The sequence below is a fragment of the Prionailurus bengalensis genome, chromosome E3, assembly GCF_016509475.1.
Source record: "Prionailurus bengalensis isolate Pbe53 chromosome E3, Fcat_Pben_1.1_paternal_pri, whole genome shotgun sequence".
NCBI classification, from domain to species: domain Eukaryota; kingdom Metazoa; phylum Chordata; class Mammalia; order Carnivora; family Felidae; genus Prionailurus; species Prionailurus bengalensis.
The window spans coordinates 13,318,698-13,335,778 of record NC_057357.1 but is presented as its reverse complement, the minus strand read 5'-3'; the positions used below and the strand labels follow the sequence as shown (position 1 = coordinate 13,335,778).

Sequence of the window (17,081 nt, the reverse complement as noted above, 5' to 3'; positions counted from 1 at the left end):
CTGGGTATGAAAAGTTTATTCACATCTTTCCTACAAAAGCAGGCCTCTTAAATGTGAATGAATACTAACAGGATAGTTGAGAACATTAGGGAACTGATGTTAATTTACTTAGGTGTGATAATGGTACTACTATAGAGTTTCTGGTGGGGTTTTGGTTTTCCGGGTTGTTTGTTGTTTTTTGTTGTTGTTGTTGTTTTGAGTCATTACCATTACATACATATAGGAATATTTACCTATTTTTCATATCCCATCTGGGAAGGGGGTGTAGATGGGATACAGATGAAATCAGATGAGACATGAGTTGGTAGTTAGTGAACCTGGGCACTGGGTATATTGGAGTTTATTATACATACTACTTTCTCTACTACTGTGTGTGTTTAAATCTTTGTGGAAAGTTTTAAAGAAGCTTTTTAAAAAGTTAGGCCTTTTAGATCTACCTACAGATATGTAAATGATATTTAGATATGACGGCAGCACAGCATTCAGCTAACCAAAGTAACCTGGGTTTTGATCTAGAAAAGTAGCAGAAAAAACAATCACGGTAAGGAAAGGAATGGTATTGATGCTACACTTTGAACTCGACCTTTCCTAAAACTTAAGTTTTTTAAACCCAAAAGAAACTAGAATGGGTACATTTTCTCTCAAAAGCCAAATGGACTAAATTTCGCAAGCCCAATCAAATATCTACTTATTAAAATTAAAAACTACTGCATAAGTTATACCTCCCTCTACTTGGCCTTCAAAAATGTTCATGGGAAAATGCAGGCCCCTCTTGCTTACTTACTGTAAGGGGCCACACAGCAACCCAGGAGGACCACGCAGAAAGCAGAACCACTTGTAACCAGCTCTTACAAATAATGTCCTAACCCAATCACAGAAAGCAATGGTGAACCAAATTCTAGGCAGCATTTTCTATTAGGATACATGCTGCCATTTCAGTATCTATTTCAAAGCACAAGAGAAAGACAGAAAGAGAGAAAGAAGTCACGCTGTACAGTACCCTCCCACCTTGGCAAAGTTAAAGCCACAGTTAGAATTATCCTAATAAGTGGTGAGCCTCAACACTCAAAATAATCGTGTAAGATCCATTTTAGCCAATAAATCACCAGTTCTAGAACCAAAGGGTAACTGATTCAATCACTAACATCAAAATCTACGGCCACCAATACCATCACCACCAATCTCCCTTCCTCCCCAACCACTGGCCCCCATCCACCACCATCACCACCAGCGGCCCAACCAAAAAGCAGTTCAAACAGAAAAGAACAACCCTGACAGGAAAGCTTCCTTTTTAAAAATATTTAAACCTGACACCCAAGCACACACGCAGAACCAGCAATCTAAACCTGTACGGTTACTGCATGTGAGATTTAAGCTGTCATTAACAAAGCTTACACCCGATCATCTCAAACAATACCATAATAACAGCGAAAAAACCAGAAGGAAAGGGAAAAGTTTCCTTCAGGAACGTCAAACCATCACACCAGGTGCATGAAATACTAGAAACCAACTCCTATCTGGGTTTTGTGCTTAAGAAAGCAGGACCAACTCTGCAGAATCTCAAAGCCTTCTGTGTGTGTGGTGTGTTGGGGGTGGGGACAGGGAGGTTGGGGGGAGGAAAGAGGGGTTACATCTGTGGAGGCCAATGACTGATGCTAGCACCAAATATGATCTCTGCAGGTAAAGATAGTTTCCCCCAGGCCCCTGGACAGTCTCCCTCTACCCACCTCCTCCCACCCCCAGGAGCCAGTAGCTGGCAGGAAAATGTGCATTTGGAAATCAACACTGCAGGTGCCCAAGGAATAAAGAAAGACATACATACACATACACACAAAGCCAATCAGGAAGAAAAAGAGAACACACACACACACACACACACACACCAAAAAAAAAAAGAAAAAAAAAAAAAAAGGAAAGGGAGAGGGACAATTGGGTGACAAGCCCTTCAGATAGATACCAGCTAGGATTTTATTCTTTCCTCCCACCAGTCCTCCCTGGTGTACCTTTTTATGTCCTTTAACCAAACTGCTCATGTACACACACACACACACACACACACACACACACACACACACGTGTGTGTATATGTATGTGTATAGATGATATTATATATATAATTAACCCTTTCTGCAATACAGCCCCACACAGAATACACAGAGATAGAGATATTCCATCCTTTCCTCTCTTCTCTCCCCTCCTCCCTCCTTTTCTCCCAACCAAGAGAAAACGCCCCCTTCCCCAGCTTCACCAAAAAAAAAAAAAAAAAAAAAAAAAAAAAAGGGGAGGGGGGCAAAGAAACCACAAAACCCCATCAGTCTCCAGTCCCGAGGACACCCAGGACCAGGAAAGGTATATACTATACAGACACACACACACGGACATATGGTTCTGTAGAAAGCACACAGAGAAGCGTCCACAGGCGCCCCAAACCCAGCAAAGAGACTTCCACCAGCCAAGAAGCCATGATTGGGGAGGGAGAGGAGGAAGGAGTAGGGGCAGAGCTATCCGTGGAGGGGGGCGCATTGTTGTGATGCCTGAACCCCTTTCTCCCTGCCCATCTGCTGAGGAGGGGGTGCAGGGAGGGGGCGCAGGGAAAAGGCGAGCGACAACGAGAAAACGAGGAGACCAGGCACGGCTCTGCGATTCCCTCCCGCTGCCTGTCTGCCCGCGCCCCCCAGCTCCCCCCCAACAATAAGACCTCAGCCTAGACAGACAGACAGCCAGACAGACCGGAGCGCGGCGGGGGAGGCAGCGGAGCAGGGCGCAGCCGAGTGGGGTCGTGCATAAAGGGAAACCGGGGGGGAGGGGGGTCCCCCTTACCTCCAGCGCTTCAAAAGTGACAAAGCTGGTCATGGCAAATCCATCAATGATGTCCTCTTCGGCCGAGGTGGACTCTCTCCGCTTCCTCCGCGGGGGTCTGGGCCGGGACGGGGCGGAGGACGGGGGCTTCCCATTGTCTTCCTTGTCGGAGCCCGACGACGAGGCGAGCGAGGGCGCCCGGGTCCGGCCGGCCCCGCCGCCGCCGGCCGCGCCGGCCCCCAGCCCGCCCCGGGAGCGCCTCTCCCGGTCTCGCTGCGACCGCGACCGCCGCTTTTTGCGGAGTCCATGGCCCCGCGTCGGGCCATCCATGGCTCTGCCGCGCCGGGGTCTCCCCGCTCGCCGCCCGCCCGCCACAGGCTCCGGCCGCGGCCACACAAAAAAATTGACACCAACCCCTCCCTCCCCCTCCTCGGCTTCCCTCCGCCCCGAGGAGGGCGCGGGGGAGACGGCGGCCGAAAGAAGGGAGAGAGGGGAAGAAAGAGAGGAGAAAGAGAAGGGGGAAGGGGCGGAGAGAGGGAGGAGGGACGGGAGCGAGGGCGAGAGGCGAGGAGCCCAAGTGCGGGGCTCCCCACAGCACCGCGGGTCGGAGATTCCTGTGAGCAGCGCCGAGCAAAGTAATGGCTGAACACACAGGTCTCCTTTAGAGGCAAAAAAAAAAAAAAAAAAAAAAAAATAACTCACCAAGCAGGCAATAAATCAGAATAGCGGAATGCTTTGATCAAGAGACTGGGAGGCTCCGGGGAGCCCTCCCCGCGGCCATTCTCCGCCGCGCCCCCAGCCCCCCGAAAACGCCGGCCCCCCGATTCGAAACCGGGTCCGAAAAGGTCGCGGGAAAGTGGGGGCAATGAACTTCACCCGCCCCTCGCGCAGGAAAACACCCCCGCCGCCTCTCACACACGCCTCAGAGAAAACTCACTCCCAGGCTCCAAAATTTTTAAGATATGCTTCCAAGGGAGGCCACGGCTTCCGAGCGACCTGAGAGGGACGAGACCCCCCAGAGAGGGAAGCATAATAATGAAATAATTGGGAGGGGAGAGGGCGAAACTGGAAGAGGTGGAAGGAGAAGGGAGGTGGAGGAAGGGAAGGAGGATGCTGGAGCAGTTGTGGGGCTCGCTTTTCGGTCCTGGAGGGGGGAGGAGAGGAGATCAAAGAAGAGAAGAAGCAGACCCTGACGCTGCCACCCACCCCCCCACACACACTCCCCTCAAAAAAGAATTTTTTCCAGTCCCAGAGAAGAGGTCACCCTTCCTCAAAAAAGGGAGGGGGGTGAGTCAGTCGACGAGGAAAGCAGAAAGAAATCTCCAGCGGGAGAGACACCGATGTGCCGCCGCTGCCGCCGCCTCCTGCCGCCGCCGCTGCCTCTTCGCTTCGCCCAGCCCGAGGGAGAAGCGCGGCCAGGAAGCGCCGGGAACGCCGCTCTCGCCGCCGCCGCTAACGCTGCCGCCGCCGCCGCCGCGAGAGCCCCGAGCCGGAGGGTGCACGGCGTGTCCCCGGGCGGCTGCAGCGGGAGCCCGGGCACGGCCCCATCCTCCGCCCGCCCGCCTAGCTCAGCTCCCGCTCCTCCCCCTCCGCGGCCGGCCCACCGTCGCCGCCGCCGCCCGCCTCAGCCCAGCCCCGCGCCCGCCCGCACGCGCGCGCGCGCGCGCACGCGCCCCCGCCCTCCCCGCGCCCCGCTCGGCGCGCGCTCCCGCCCCCGCGGCCCCGGCCGGCTGGATCACGTGGCCCGCTGGGCTCCCTCCGCCCCCGCCCCCTCCCCAGTTGTAGAGTGTGTAGAAAGCTAAAGGCTGGGGGCTGGCCGCGCTCGCGAGCCCAGGGCATGCGCGCTGGGGCGGCCGGGCCTGCGCACTGGGGGCGGAGGGGAGCCGGGAGTGGGGAGCGGGGCGGGGGCGTGGAGGGGGCCGCCCGCGTGGGGTCGGCTGCGGCCCGGCAGAGTTGGCGCGCGAGGGTGTGGAAGCCGAGAGGTGATCCTGCCGACCGCACCGCGGACGCGTGCGGGACTCTGTCCCCTGTCTACTCCGCGCTCCCAGGTCCGCGCGCCCCGCAGCCTCTTCGGGACACTTGTCCCTCGACCCCCTACCCCAGGCCCCGGCGGAGGCTCCCGGACAGCCTACTTGGGAGGCTCCCAGAGTATTTTTCTGGGCGACCTGCGCAGCGAGGGAAGGAGGAATTTTTGAAAAGGGACACAAGGTGGGGGGGGGGGCTTCCCCGGGAGGGGGGCACGACTGAAGGCGACAGAAAAGGAGCGGGTGCCAAAGGGCGGGCCTCGGCTCCGCTGGGAGACCCCCGAGAGGCCCTACGGCCGGAGTTGGAAACTTTTCTCCCACGTGGTAACACAACGCGTGACCGAGTGACCCCGCGCCCGTGTGACCTTTGGGCCCTCCTCGCTTTTATGCGGGGGCTCTTGGGACGCGCGGGCGGCTGCGGAGCGGGAAGCGCAAGGCGGTGCGCCCGGGGCCGAACTTGAACCTCGGCAGCCGCCGCGGGCGAGGGGGCGGGGTTGGAAGGGACCGGGCTGCCCCAGCCCGAGGACCCGTTGGCCAAGCAAAATGCAGTCCCTACCAAGGTCGGCTTCCTTTAGTGGGGGGCGGAGGGGGTTTCTCTTTTTCCTATCACTGCCCTTTCGCAGAAATGTAGCTGATGCTTATAAAAAGTTGTATTAAAGAGTTGACTGCAGCCCAGAATCGATCAACAAAAGAGACCAGCCTCTCTAAGTAAAATAGCTGTGCGTTTTTCGGGGCACTGGCATTGATCTGTACGGATCAGAAAGACGCAGACAGCTCTTTCTCACCAACGTGTTAGCTACCCACGTCACTTTGTGTCTGGCACATAAGTAATGTGGCACATCACCCCTTAGCCTCCAGTAGCTTACACTTGGGGAGGAAGAAAAGGAAATAAGCTTACATTGTTAAATTGCTCACAATGGGTCGGGCTTGGTACTAGACGGTTTGCACATCTTTTCTGTTCTTTACTAAATTTTTCCAGTAGTTTTATTAGTACTACTGGAAAGAGGTGGTAAAGAAAATCACATGACAACCTGATGCACCCAAGATTGGTTGATTCATTCATTCATTTCTTCGTTTAACAATCATCGGGGCCTGCTGTGTACCAGGCATGGCTTTACATGCTGGGAACCCAAAACATAGAAGGTCCTCCTTGGACCTTACTTTCTGGCAGGCAAGCCTCACTCATCTTGCAGCCTCACTCATCATGACAATTTAATGGTCATTCCCATAAGTCACACCCCTTCGGCATCCCCTTTTCTGGGTCTTTATGAAATGGAGGTGGGGGGCAGGACTGGAGGATGGTGGGAAACAAGTTGCAAGAATAGAGAGGAGCAACCAATGAACTGTGGATAAGACTTGAGCTTTCTGCCTGCCCAGGGAACAGAGCATTTGACCTTAGGCAAGACTCTTAAATGACTATTTTTCTCATCTGTAAATCAAAGAGTTTCAATTAGATGTTCAAAAAGTTCCCTTCACGGTCTAGCTGAAAGGCCTTCTCAAAAAATATCTTTTTCAAGTAAATGGTGTGCTTTAATTTCTGGAGAGAAGTGGCTGATACATAGAGGATCTGATTCAATGTATTAGGAACATGGTTCCACCTTCCAAAATTTCCTACCTAGCATAACTGAGTTTGCTGCCCTCTGGAGCAATTAACTAAAACAGTGCCTCCGTACAGAGTGTAACTTTTGTGTTAACCTCTAGGATGCTGTCCCAGCAACTACTGAAATCCATGCTGAGTTTATCAAGTTGGCTCCTACAAAAAAAGGGCAGGTTCTTTGTCATTAAAGGAAGGATCTGGGTTCATTTTTAGGGTTTTTAGGAATATGGAAGATGTTTTAGATACTGATAATTTTCATTGAAAACTAAGAACTTGCAATTACAGTCACTTTTCACGACTTTGGGGGTTGGGTTGAGGAAGGTGTGAAATTGCCAAATATAATAAAAAGTATAATATTAGTGACTTTCCAGAGTAGCCCTTGGCAGTCCTGTCTTTAAAGAGTAATGTCTGGTAGGGAAAAAAAAATGGATGGTAATGCACTGCATCCAAGAACCTTGCCTCTGGCAAGAGTAATTTGCAAATGCATTTTGGGATAATGTTTAAATGATTTTTTTTCAGGGTCCAAGTGCAATGCTCACTGGAATTGGTAATGCCTTTTGGGTCAGAGTTTCAATTTTCTTCCATCAGAGAATTAAAATTGTTTGTGGATTATGTTGCTCATATCTGTTTCTAATTCTCCATATCATCTATGTTGTAAGAGCAACATGATTAATGTTGTAATGATTAATAACCACCGTATGATAAGCTAAGTGCTTACTGTGTGCCAGGCACTGTTCTAAGTTATAATATCTCATTTAATTCTCACGAATTTTGAGAAAGGTTTTGCTATACCTATTTTACAGTTGAGTACATTGAGGCTTAAGAAGGGTAAGCATAGGTAGCAGAGCTTTTTCATGGTAAGCTGAATCTGGTGTGGGTGACTCCATAACCTGTTCTCTAAATGGTTATGCTGAAATGCCATCCTCAGAATGATTCCTCAAGAAATCAAATGCTGTGTATATAGTTCTTTGGAAAACTGGCAATATCTACTCAAGTTGAGCATATGAACACTGTATGGCCCACTAATTCCTTTCCTTGGAATATACCCATGTCAAATGTATATATCAAAACATACCTATTCAACAGCTCAGAGCGTTATAGTAACCCCCAAACTGGAAACGACCCAAATGTTCACTGGCAGTAAAATAGGTAAATAATGGGTGATGTATTGACATAATAGAATACCGTACATCACTGAGAATGAACAATTTACTTCCAAATGCAGTAACATACATGCAGCTCATAAATATAATGTTGAGTGAAAGAACAAGACGCACAAGAGTGTGTGTTGTGCAACAACAGGCAGCACTCATTTATGCTATAAAAGTTAGGACAGTGGTTACCTTTAGAAGGGGGTCTAATGACTGGGACGGGGCATATATAGGGCTTCTGAGGAGTTGATCATGTTCTGTTTCTTGGGCTTGGTGCTGGTTGCACATGTGTTCAGTCTGTAAAAAACCATCAAGCTGTACTATGATATATGCACTTCTCTGTACATATACCATACTTCAAAAAATATAAAATGCTATGGGTAAGTGTGGGGGGTATTGCTTGTATACATAGAAGTATTTAGAGAATATTTTTTGTGCATTAATGACACTATCCAAATGCTCATCAACAGTAAAATGGATAAACAAGCGATGGTTTATTCACACAATACTACACAGTGTGAACACACAATGGAACACTGTATAGTAAATGAAAATAAACCATAATGTATCATCAGATTTCTTACTGGGCAGAATGAAAGATAAAGCTTTAAACTTGTAATGGGCAGTTTGAATGAGCTCATGATTCATATCAGCAAAAGCTTAGGTGAATTCTTTGCCAAAAGATTGTAGTTGATAAAGAGGAAAGCTAAAGAAATAATTCCATAAGAGGTTGCTTGTTTAGTAGGGAAGACACTCAAGTGGTTCTGGAAAACACAAAGGGAAAAACTTACATGTGTGTTCCGGAATAAAATACTTAACGCACGAGAGCCTCTCCAGTTGTGCAATCTTTTATTTGAAACAATGATTAATACTCAAACTATATCTTGAACATTCAACCTTGACTAGTCAGAGAATACTATTCTGGCTTGATGACTGAACTAAACTCTGAGAGCATTCCATGCAGCGAGAGATATTTTTGGTACCAGATTTTCTAAATTACTAAATTTTTATATCCCTCTGATGTCTTGCACTTTGCACTCTGCCAACACGGCAATTATGAATACATCCTTCTTGATATTACATACTAGTACATAATATTTGAATTTAATTTATTAGGAAGATTGATTTTTAACTCAAGGCAGCTTAAGGTTTATGTTTTGGTCGTTTATAACTTTCAGTTATTTTGCATGTGAATCTGCCCTGAGACAAGGTACAGAGCTGGTTAATGGATCTATCTTTATGCCATTTCCAAATGAGCAAACAAGGAGAATAACACATTTACTATCCCTTCTTTAACCCTCATAAGTTGTTTTTAGTAATAAGTATTCCTAGGGAGAAGTGATAGCTTGCATTAACTGACAGCCCATCAGCGAGAACATTGTTGTAAGTTTGCCCTAATTATCACCTGCTGTTTTAATTTTTTTTCTGCATTGGAAGTTGTTTTTCAAACTGCAGTTTTAATGTTCAAAAACAGTGAGGGGATGAAATGTGTGGTTCAACTTGCTGAATGTTGTGCTGCTTTCCATAATATTGTACAGTAAACATTGGTCCTCTCTACAGGTGCCTGTGATGAATGACACATCGATCAACCCATAGTCTTCAGACATTGCCGTGTGAAGCCAATGAAAGATATCTGCTGGTAACCAAATGATGATCTTATGAAAAGGTAGTTCTGACAACTTTTTTTAACATTTATTTATTTTGGGGAGAGTTCAAGAGGGGGAGTGGCAGAGAGAGAGAGAGCATCCAAAGCAGGCTCTGCACTGACAGGCTGACAGCAGGGAGCCCAGTGTGGGGCTTGAACTCACAAACCATGAGATCATGACCTCAGCCAAAGTCAGACCCTCAACCGACTAAGCCATCCAGGTGCCCTAGTTCTGACAAATTGTAATGAACGTTAGATTTTCACAAAATTAATCAGTCTTCCTGTCCCTTTTCAGGGAAGTGGCTCTACTTGACGTGGTCAGATGGGGAAATTGATGGATAATCACAAGAAAAAACTTTAAATGAATGTAAAAAATTTTTTCAATGTTTACTTATTTATTTTGAGAGAGAGAGAGAGAGAGTGCATAAGCAGGGGAGGGGCAGAGAGAGAAACAGAGAGAGAGAGAATCCCAAGCAGGCTCTGCACAGTCAGCCCCAAGCCTGACATGAGGCTCGAACTCACAAACCATAGGATCATGACCTGAGCCGAAATCAAGAGTCAGACGCTTAACCAACTGAGCCACCAAGGCGCCCCTAAATGACTTTTTAAAGGTACTAATGGAAGATCTCTGTATTTATTACAAATCATAACCCTGAGGAACAATTTCTATATTGGATTTGGTAGATGACTTGTGATGAATTGTGATTTTTTTGTTTTCATTTTTTTTAAGTTTACTTAATTATTTTGAGAGAGAAAAAGAGAGGGCACGAGCAAGTGAGGGGCAGAGAGAAGGAGAGACAGAATCCCAAGCAGTCTCATGCCATCAGAGCAGAGCCCAATGCAGGACTTGAACTCATGAACTGTGAGATCATGACCTGAGCTTACCCAACCGAGCCACCCAGGCACCCCGTGTTTTCCTTTTTTTAAGTAGGCTCCACACCCAAGTCATGGGGCTTGAACTCACGACCCTGAGATCAAGAGTCAGATGCTCTAACGAGTGAGCCACCTAGGCACCCTGTTTTCATTTTTATTTGAAGAACAATGAAGATCTAAAATGACCAGATTCAGATAGAGAACATCCTGGTTGAAAAATTATCAATCCTTTGGAATTGCATGAAGAATATAATAAATTATAGCCCAGACCTAATTGCAACCTTCTATTTATAAAATATAATAATTATCGGGGTGTCTGGCTGGCTCAGTCAGATGAGTGTGTAAATCTTGATCTCAGGGTCATGAGTTCGAGCCCTGTGGGTGTAGAGATCACTTAAATAAAACTTTAAAAAAATACAAGTAATAAAATAGGACATAACAGTTATTTTACATTTCTGTGTTCAAGGCCTTTTGTGGTCTGGTCCCAGTTATGTCATCAACGTCCTTTCCTACAGCATATTTCTACGCATCCTAAGCTAAGCTCTTGCCTAGAAGACTTGCATGCTATTGCCCATGCTAGTGCATCAGCCCAGAATCTCTTTCCTGCCATCCGAACTCACTGAATATCTCCTTACCCATCAAGAGCCATTTATCCATCAAAACCAACTCATCCAAAGAACTTACTCCAATCACTACTTCCATTCAGAATTAACAGTCTCTTCTCTACTTACATGGTATTTTAATTTCTGTATATTTTAAATATTATTATAGGGGCGCCTGGGTGGCGCAGTCGGTTAAGCGTCCGACTTCAGCCAGGTCACGATCTCGCAGGTCTGTGAGTTCAAGCCCCGCGTCAGGCTCTGGGCTGATGGCTCAGAGCCTGGAGCCTGTTTCCGATTCTGTGTCTCCCTCTCTCTCTGCCCCTTGCCTGTTCATGCTCTGTCTCTCTCTGTCCCAAAAATAAATAAACGTTGAAAAAAAAAATTTAAATATTATTATAGATTTCAGATTAATATAGTGAACAATCATGCACTCTGTCAATAGCTTAAGAAATAGAACATTTCCAGGGTGCCTGGGTGGCTCAGTTGGCTAAGCATCTGACTTCAGCTCAGGTTATGATCTCATAGTTCCTGACTTCGAGCCCCACATCAGGCTCTGCGCTGACAGCTCAGAGCTTGGAGCCTGCTTTTGATTCTGTGTGTGTATGTCTATCTCTGCCTTTTCCCTACTTGTGTTCTCTCTGTCTCTCTGTCTCTCTCTCTCTCACAAAAATAAATAAATAAACAACAAAAAAAAAGAGGGGTGCCTGGGTTGGCTCAGTTGTTTAAGTGTCTGACTTTGACTCGGGTCATTATCTCATGGTTCCTGGGCCTGAGCCCCATATCAGGCTCTGTGCTGCCAGCTCAGAGCCTAGAGCCTGCTTCAGATTCTGTGTCTCCCTCTCTCTCTGGCCCTCCCCCGCTCATACTCTGTCTCTTTCTCTCTCTCTAAAAAATAAAATAAAATATTTAACAGTCTGTTTTCTGTTTTGTCTCTTTTTTTCTCCTTTGGTTGTTTTGTTTCTTAAATTCCACATATGAGGAAATCATATGATATTTGTCTTTTTCTCTGACTGACTTATTTCACTTAGAGTTATATACTCTAGATCCGTCCAGGTCACTAAAAATGGCAAGATTTCATTCTTTTTAATGGCTGACTAATATTCCACATCTTCTTTTTCCATTCCTCTATCAGTGGACACCTGGGCTGCTCCCCTAAGTTGGCTCTTGTAAATAATGCTGCAGTAAACATAGGGGTGCTTATATCTCTTTGAATTAGTGTTTTTGAATTCTTTGAGTAAATAGCCAGTAGTGCAATAACTGGATCATAGGGTAGTTCTGTTTTTAAATTTTTTTTTTAACGTTTTATTTATTTTTGAGACAGGGAGAGACAGAGCATGAACAGGGGAGGGTCAGAGAGAGGGAGACACACAATCTGAAACAGACTCCAGGCTCTGAGCTGTCAGCACAGAGCCCGACGCGGGGCTCGGACTCACGGACCGGACCGTGAGATCATGACCTGAGCCGAAGTCGGCCGCTTAACCGACTGAGCCACCCAGGCGCCCCGGGTAGTTCTGTTTTTAATTTTTTGTCTTCCATTTCGTCTTCCACGGTAGCTGCACCAGTTTTGTTCCCACCAACAGTGCACAGGGGTTCCTTTTCTTTGCCAATACCCATTGTTCCTTGAGCTTTTGATTTTAGCCATTCTGACAGGTATGAGGTAATATCTCATTGTTGTTTTGATTTGCATTTCCCTGATGATGAGTGATGTTGAACATCTTTTCATGTATCTGTGGGCCATCTGGATGTTTTTGAAGAAATGTCTGTTTATGTCTTCTGACCATTTTTTTAATTGGATTATTTGTTTTTTGGGTGTTGAGTTGTGGAAGTTCTTTATACATTTTGGATACTAACCCTTTAATCGGATATGTCATTTGCAAATATCTTCTCCCTTCAGGAGGTTGTCTTTTAGTTTTGTTGGTTTGTTTTTTTTGTTTTTTTTTTTTTGCTGTGCAGAAGCTTTTAATTTTGATGGGGTCCCAACAGGTTATTTTTGCTTTTGTTTCTCTTGCCTGAGAGACATGTCTAGAATGATGCTACAAGTGGCTTGTAGTTTTTTTGTCATTGTAAATAACACAGGTGCACAAGGAGACAGGACCTCCTTTTCTTACAACACTGTTACAGAACTTATTATTTCGTTATTATATACACATCCTGTGACTTTTTCTTATCACTTGGTAAACTCTATAGGATAGGGACTGGGTAGGAAGTAGCAGGTAATCAATAAATTTAAGTGGTTTGATGATTTATCCTTCCCGTATTTGAGTTTAGATTTTGTAGTCTTGGGCTGTTGTGTCTTGCAGTACAGATGAAGACTTGAATTTTTGGATTTTCATGTATCTACTTCAGAAATCCCAAAATGAAGCCTCAAAGGACAGTTGATTTGGCCATACTTAGTATTAAAATGGACTCCTACCAAGCATCTGTGTTTAAAAGTGAGTTGGTAGCATTTCTGAACTTCTCAGTGCCTCTCTCAATTTTGGAACACAGGAGAGTTTTCTATGAAGTATGATTATCAGTGATCTCATTTTTTTTCAAGTGCATTTTTCCTTTTGAAAGATCCTAAAAAAAGGGAAATCTTCGTGTATGATAAAAATTTCTTGATATTTAGAACAAACAAATAAACATACTGTTTCAACTATTCAAATAAAGAATGTCACCCAGTTTCTAGGATGGGCTCATATTACCAGGATTTTTCATGAAACAGTTACTTAAGTAGCAGGGTAATTGATAAGAAACTAGTTATTAGAAGAAAATATTGATATTTTAAACTGTTTATATGTTGTCAATATAATTTTGCCATAGGTTTTATTTCTTTAATTTAAAAAATGAATATTACATACACAAAGATATTTACAGCATTATCATTTATAATAGGGGAGAAAAAAATAAAAACAACAAATGTCCTGCAATGAAACAAATGAAATGTCCTATATTTAAGTACTTTATAACATGGAATTTTATGAATTTATTAAAATCCATATTGTAAGGATATCGATTTTATTAACTAATAACAGAATTGCACACACCTTGTGACAACAATTGTTTTTAGAACTGTTATATAGTCTGTTTAAAGTTTAGAAGGAACACAACATATACTGTTGCTTTTAGTAGTAATATAGATGGAAATTTCTTTTTAAATTGCTTTTCTATATGTTAAATTTTATTATAAATAAAACTTTGTGAGTATCATATCTCTTTTCAAATAAGATGTGGATATGAGGTGACTGACCTGGCTTGCCCAGAATCAAATGGTTTCTCAAGATTGAGGACATTCAGTGCCAAAACTTGGACCATTTTCCATGAACTGGGACAGTTGTTCACCCTACAATGTGTCTTTGATTGGTAGGAGGAGGTAGGAAGAAATCAGAATTTAATTTCAATTGTCAGGATATAAACTGGATATCGTTTTGATCGCTAACTAGAAATTATTTATATTTGAGACTCTACTCTTCCCTATCGTGGCTAATGTAAAATTGCACACAAAATCTTAAAGAGACAACCTTCTACTAATTACATATTCACCTGGTATCCATTTCAACAAATGAAATTACTCTCAGCACACATTAATTGGCATAATTACTGAAACACCAAAATCAGATTAGCCACTGTAGCTCAAAGAAAAAAAGAAAGGAAATCACTGCTCCAGCAAATTGCAGAAGTATTTTTTAAAAAGGGCTTGAAAAGGTTCTCCCACTTGTAGGTAGTTTTATACAAAACCAATAAAATATGACTATTTTAATATTCATTCATGAGATATTTTTGGGTTCTTAACAGTATATTTTAGCTATATTGCGGCTTAAAAGTAAGTCTTTCTAATATCCTGCACTTTGTTGATTGTTCCTATAATCTCTATTGTGCATGTTTTAGTGGCATAGCACTCCTATTCAAAGACAAATTGTATCCACTATTATTATCTATTTTCATAATTAACAATCATACAGTTATTCTAGAAGCCCAACAGCAGCAACAATGACATCTTTGTATTTGCAAAAAGCTTACTTTTCAGATTTCTGGCTCTTTTTCCTAAAACACTGACATCATAGTAAAACATTGTTCTGCCTGCTTTGAGTTCGAATCATCTGATAAATTAGAGAAACACAAAGATAAGAAAGAAGACATATGTTAGTATAATTCTGCAGAGCAAAAAAATCTTTGTTCTGACTTCGTTACGTCTATTGCTTGAATACATGGGATGTATTGTTCCATGGTCTTACTTCTTCATTTCCTACGCCAGATTGGTCTTGCCACTTCAGATGTAATTTCCTGCACAACTCACCTTCCATGCTCTCTGTTCCAGTATTGTACTCTTATTAGAATACCTTGCTTTCCAGGATCTTTTATCAAAGCTCATTAACATTCTTGATCATCATCATGGTTATTGCCATTATTATTTATTTTTGCTCCTCAATGCAGAATGTTTTCTCTTTATTGCAATATTTGTTTTGTTCTCTCTGCCATTAATAACTAGTCTTACACATTAGTATAGAATTCTGCTTTTGTTGAAAATAAGTGCCACGAATCAGAGAAACGTGAAGAAAACAAATAGAAACACATTGTGGTACATTTCTTCATGATAAAAACAGAGGCATGCTCAGATTCTTTGTTAGTTTGGTTTGATCACATGGAATCTAGCACTTCCTGACCTGTGAAATCTATTGCCAACTTTTGCTTCTATGTTATTAATTTCTAATTACATTTTTAAAATTTTGTTAATGTTTATTTCTTTTTTGAGAGAGAGAGAGCATGCACAATTGGGAGAGGGACAGAGAGAGAGGAAGACAGGAGATCTCAAGAGGGCTCTGTGCTGAGAGCAGAGAGCCGGACACTGGACTTGAACCCACCAACTGTGAGATCATGACCTGAGCTGAAGGCAGACACTTAACTGACTAAGCCACCCAGGTGCCCCTAATTGCATTTCTTATTAATAATAACTTAATCTCACATAACAGAAATAAGGTGATATTACAACCAAATATATAATGGGACCAAAATAAGGTGGGGGGAAAAAAAAGAAGGAAGAGTTAACTCACCATAAAAAGTAAGAAGGAGGAGCGCTTGAGTGGCTTAAGTCAGTTAAGCATCCAACTCTTGATTTTGGTTCAGGTCATGATCTCACAGTTTGTGAATTTAAGCCCCACATCAGGCTCTGTGCTGACAGTGTGGAGCCTGCTAGGGATTCTCTCTCCCCCCCTCACTCTACCCTTCCTCCACTGTCTCTCTCAAAATAAATAAACATTTAAAATAAAAGAAAGATTTTATATATTATTTGTATTATATGTGCCATTCTTCTCAAGCTTTAGGTCTTGTCTCATACTATGGAAAAATTGTAAAGACAGAAACAGTAGAGTGTGTTTGTTCCACTCAACACCTGATAAAAGTTTACTTTTCTTGTATTCCCCATGTTAGGGACTCCAACCTTAGTCTTCACTTAATACTGCTTTAAAAAATGTTTATAGGGGCACCTGGATGGCTCAGTTGGTTAAGCATCCGACTTTGGCCTAGGTCATGATCTCATGGTTCTTGTGAGTTCGAGCCCCACATTGGGCTCTGTGCTGACAGCTCAGAGCCTGGAACCTGCTTCGGATTCTGTGTCTCCCTCTCTCTCTGCCCCTCCTCTGCTCATGCTCTGTGTGTCTCTCGCTCTCAAAAATAAATAAACATTAAAAAAAATTTTTTTTAATTGATAATTTTTCAAGTGTATTCATTTTGAGAGAAATATAGAGAGCCACTGGGGGAGGGACAGAGAGAGATGGGGACAGAGGATCCGAAGCAGGCTCTGCACTGACAGCCCAAAGCCCGACGTGGGGCTGCAATTCACCAACTGTGAGACTGTGACCTGAGCCAAAGTTGGATGCTTAACCAACTGAACCACGCAGGTGCCCCAATAGTGCTTAAAATTCTAACAGCATGTCAGTTTCTGTACCTCTACCTTCACTGCACACAAATACAAACACACATGCCAGGATTTATCGGTGGTCAAGTCCACACTGACTAATTCTTTCCTCCATTCTGCCAGAGTTCTGTGAGTTATCCCAACTCACCTTTATAGAGGACTATCAAAACACAGTCATTTTACAGCCACCATTGGTGATGGGTGCCAAAACCTTTGGGAAACAGGACATTCATAAAGTCTCAGTGTCACTCTCACGAGACTTTATGGGGAAGGGGAATTTTCACACTGCAGACGTTTGGTAACTGCTGCCTTAAGCAAATGATCAAACACTGCATCACCAGTTATGACATCACATGCCTCTGATGTGGTACACTGAGGATACAACAATATGTATATAATATGCCTTCCGAAAATGTTTAACCCTGACACAGTGAGACAAATCTAAAATGAGGGACATTCTGCAAAACAACTGGCCTGAACGCTTCAAAACTGTCAGT

General features: G+C 44.1%; 1 protein-coding gene and 1 long non-coding RNA gene across 2 annotated transcripts in view; one reads left to right on the top strand and one right to left on the bottom strand.

Annotated features, from left to right (window-relative positions):
* The window catches only part of AUTS2 (activator of transcription and developmental regulator AUTS2), a 1,117,204-nt gene extending 1,113,711 nt beyond the window's left edge, over positions 1 to 3,493 (bottom strand). The window contains 1 exon segment of the mRNA XM_043561364.1: positions 2,821 to 3,493. Coding sequence (XP_043417299.1) covers positions 2,821 to 3,129 — 309 coding nt within the window. The 5' untranslated portion in view covers positions 3,130 to 3,493.
* A 1,227-nt stretch (positions 3,494 to 4,720) lies between these two features.
* LOC122471371 overlaps positions 4,721 to 17,081 on the top strand; it is a 56,720-nt gene continuing 44,359 nt past the window's right edge. The window contains exons 1-2 of the long non-coding RNA XR_006294181.1: positions 4,721 to 4,847; positions 9,132 to 9,237. This is a non-coding gene — a long non-coding RNA (uncharacterized LOC122471371). The remainder of the gene's footprint in view (positions 4,848 to 9,131; positions 9,238 to 17,081) is intronic.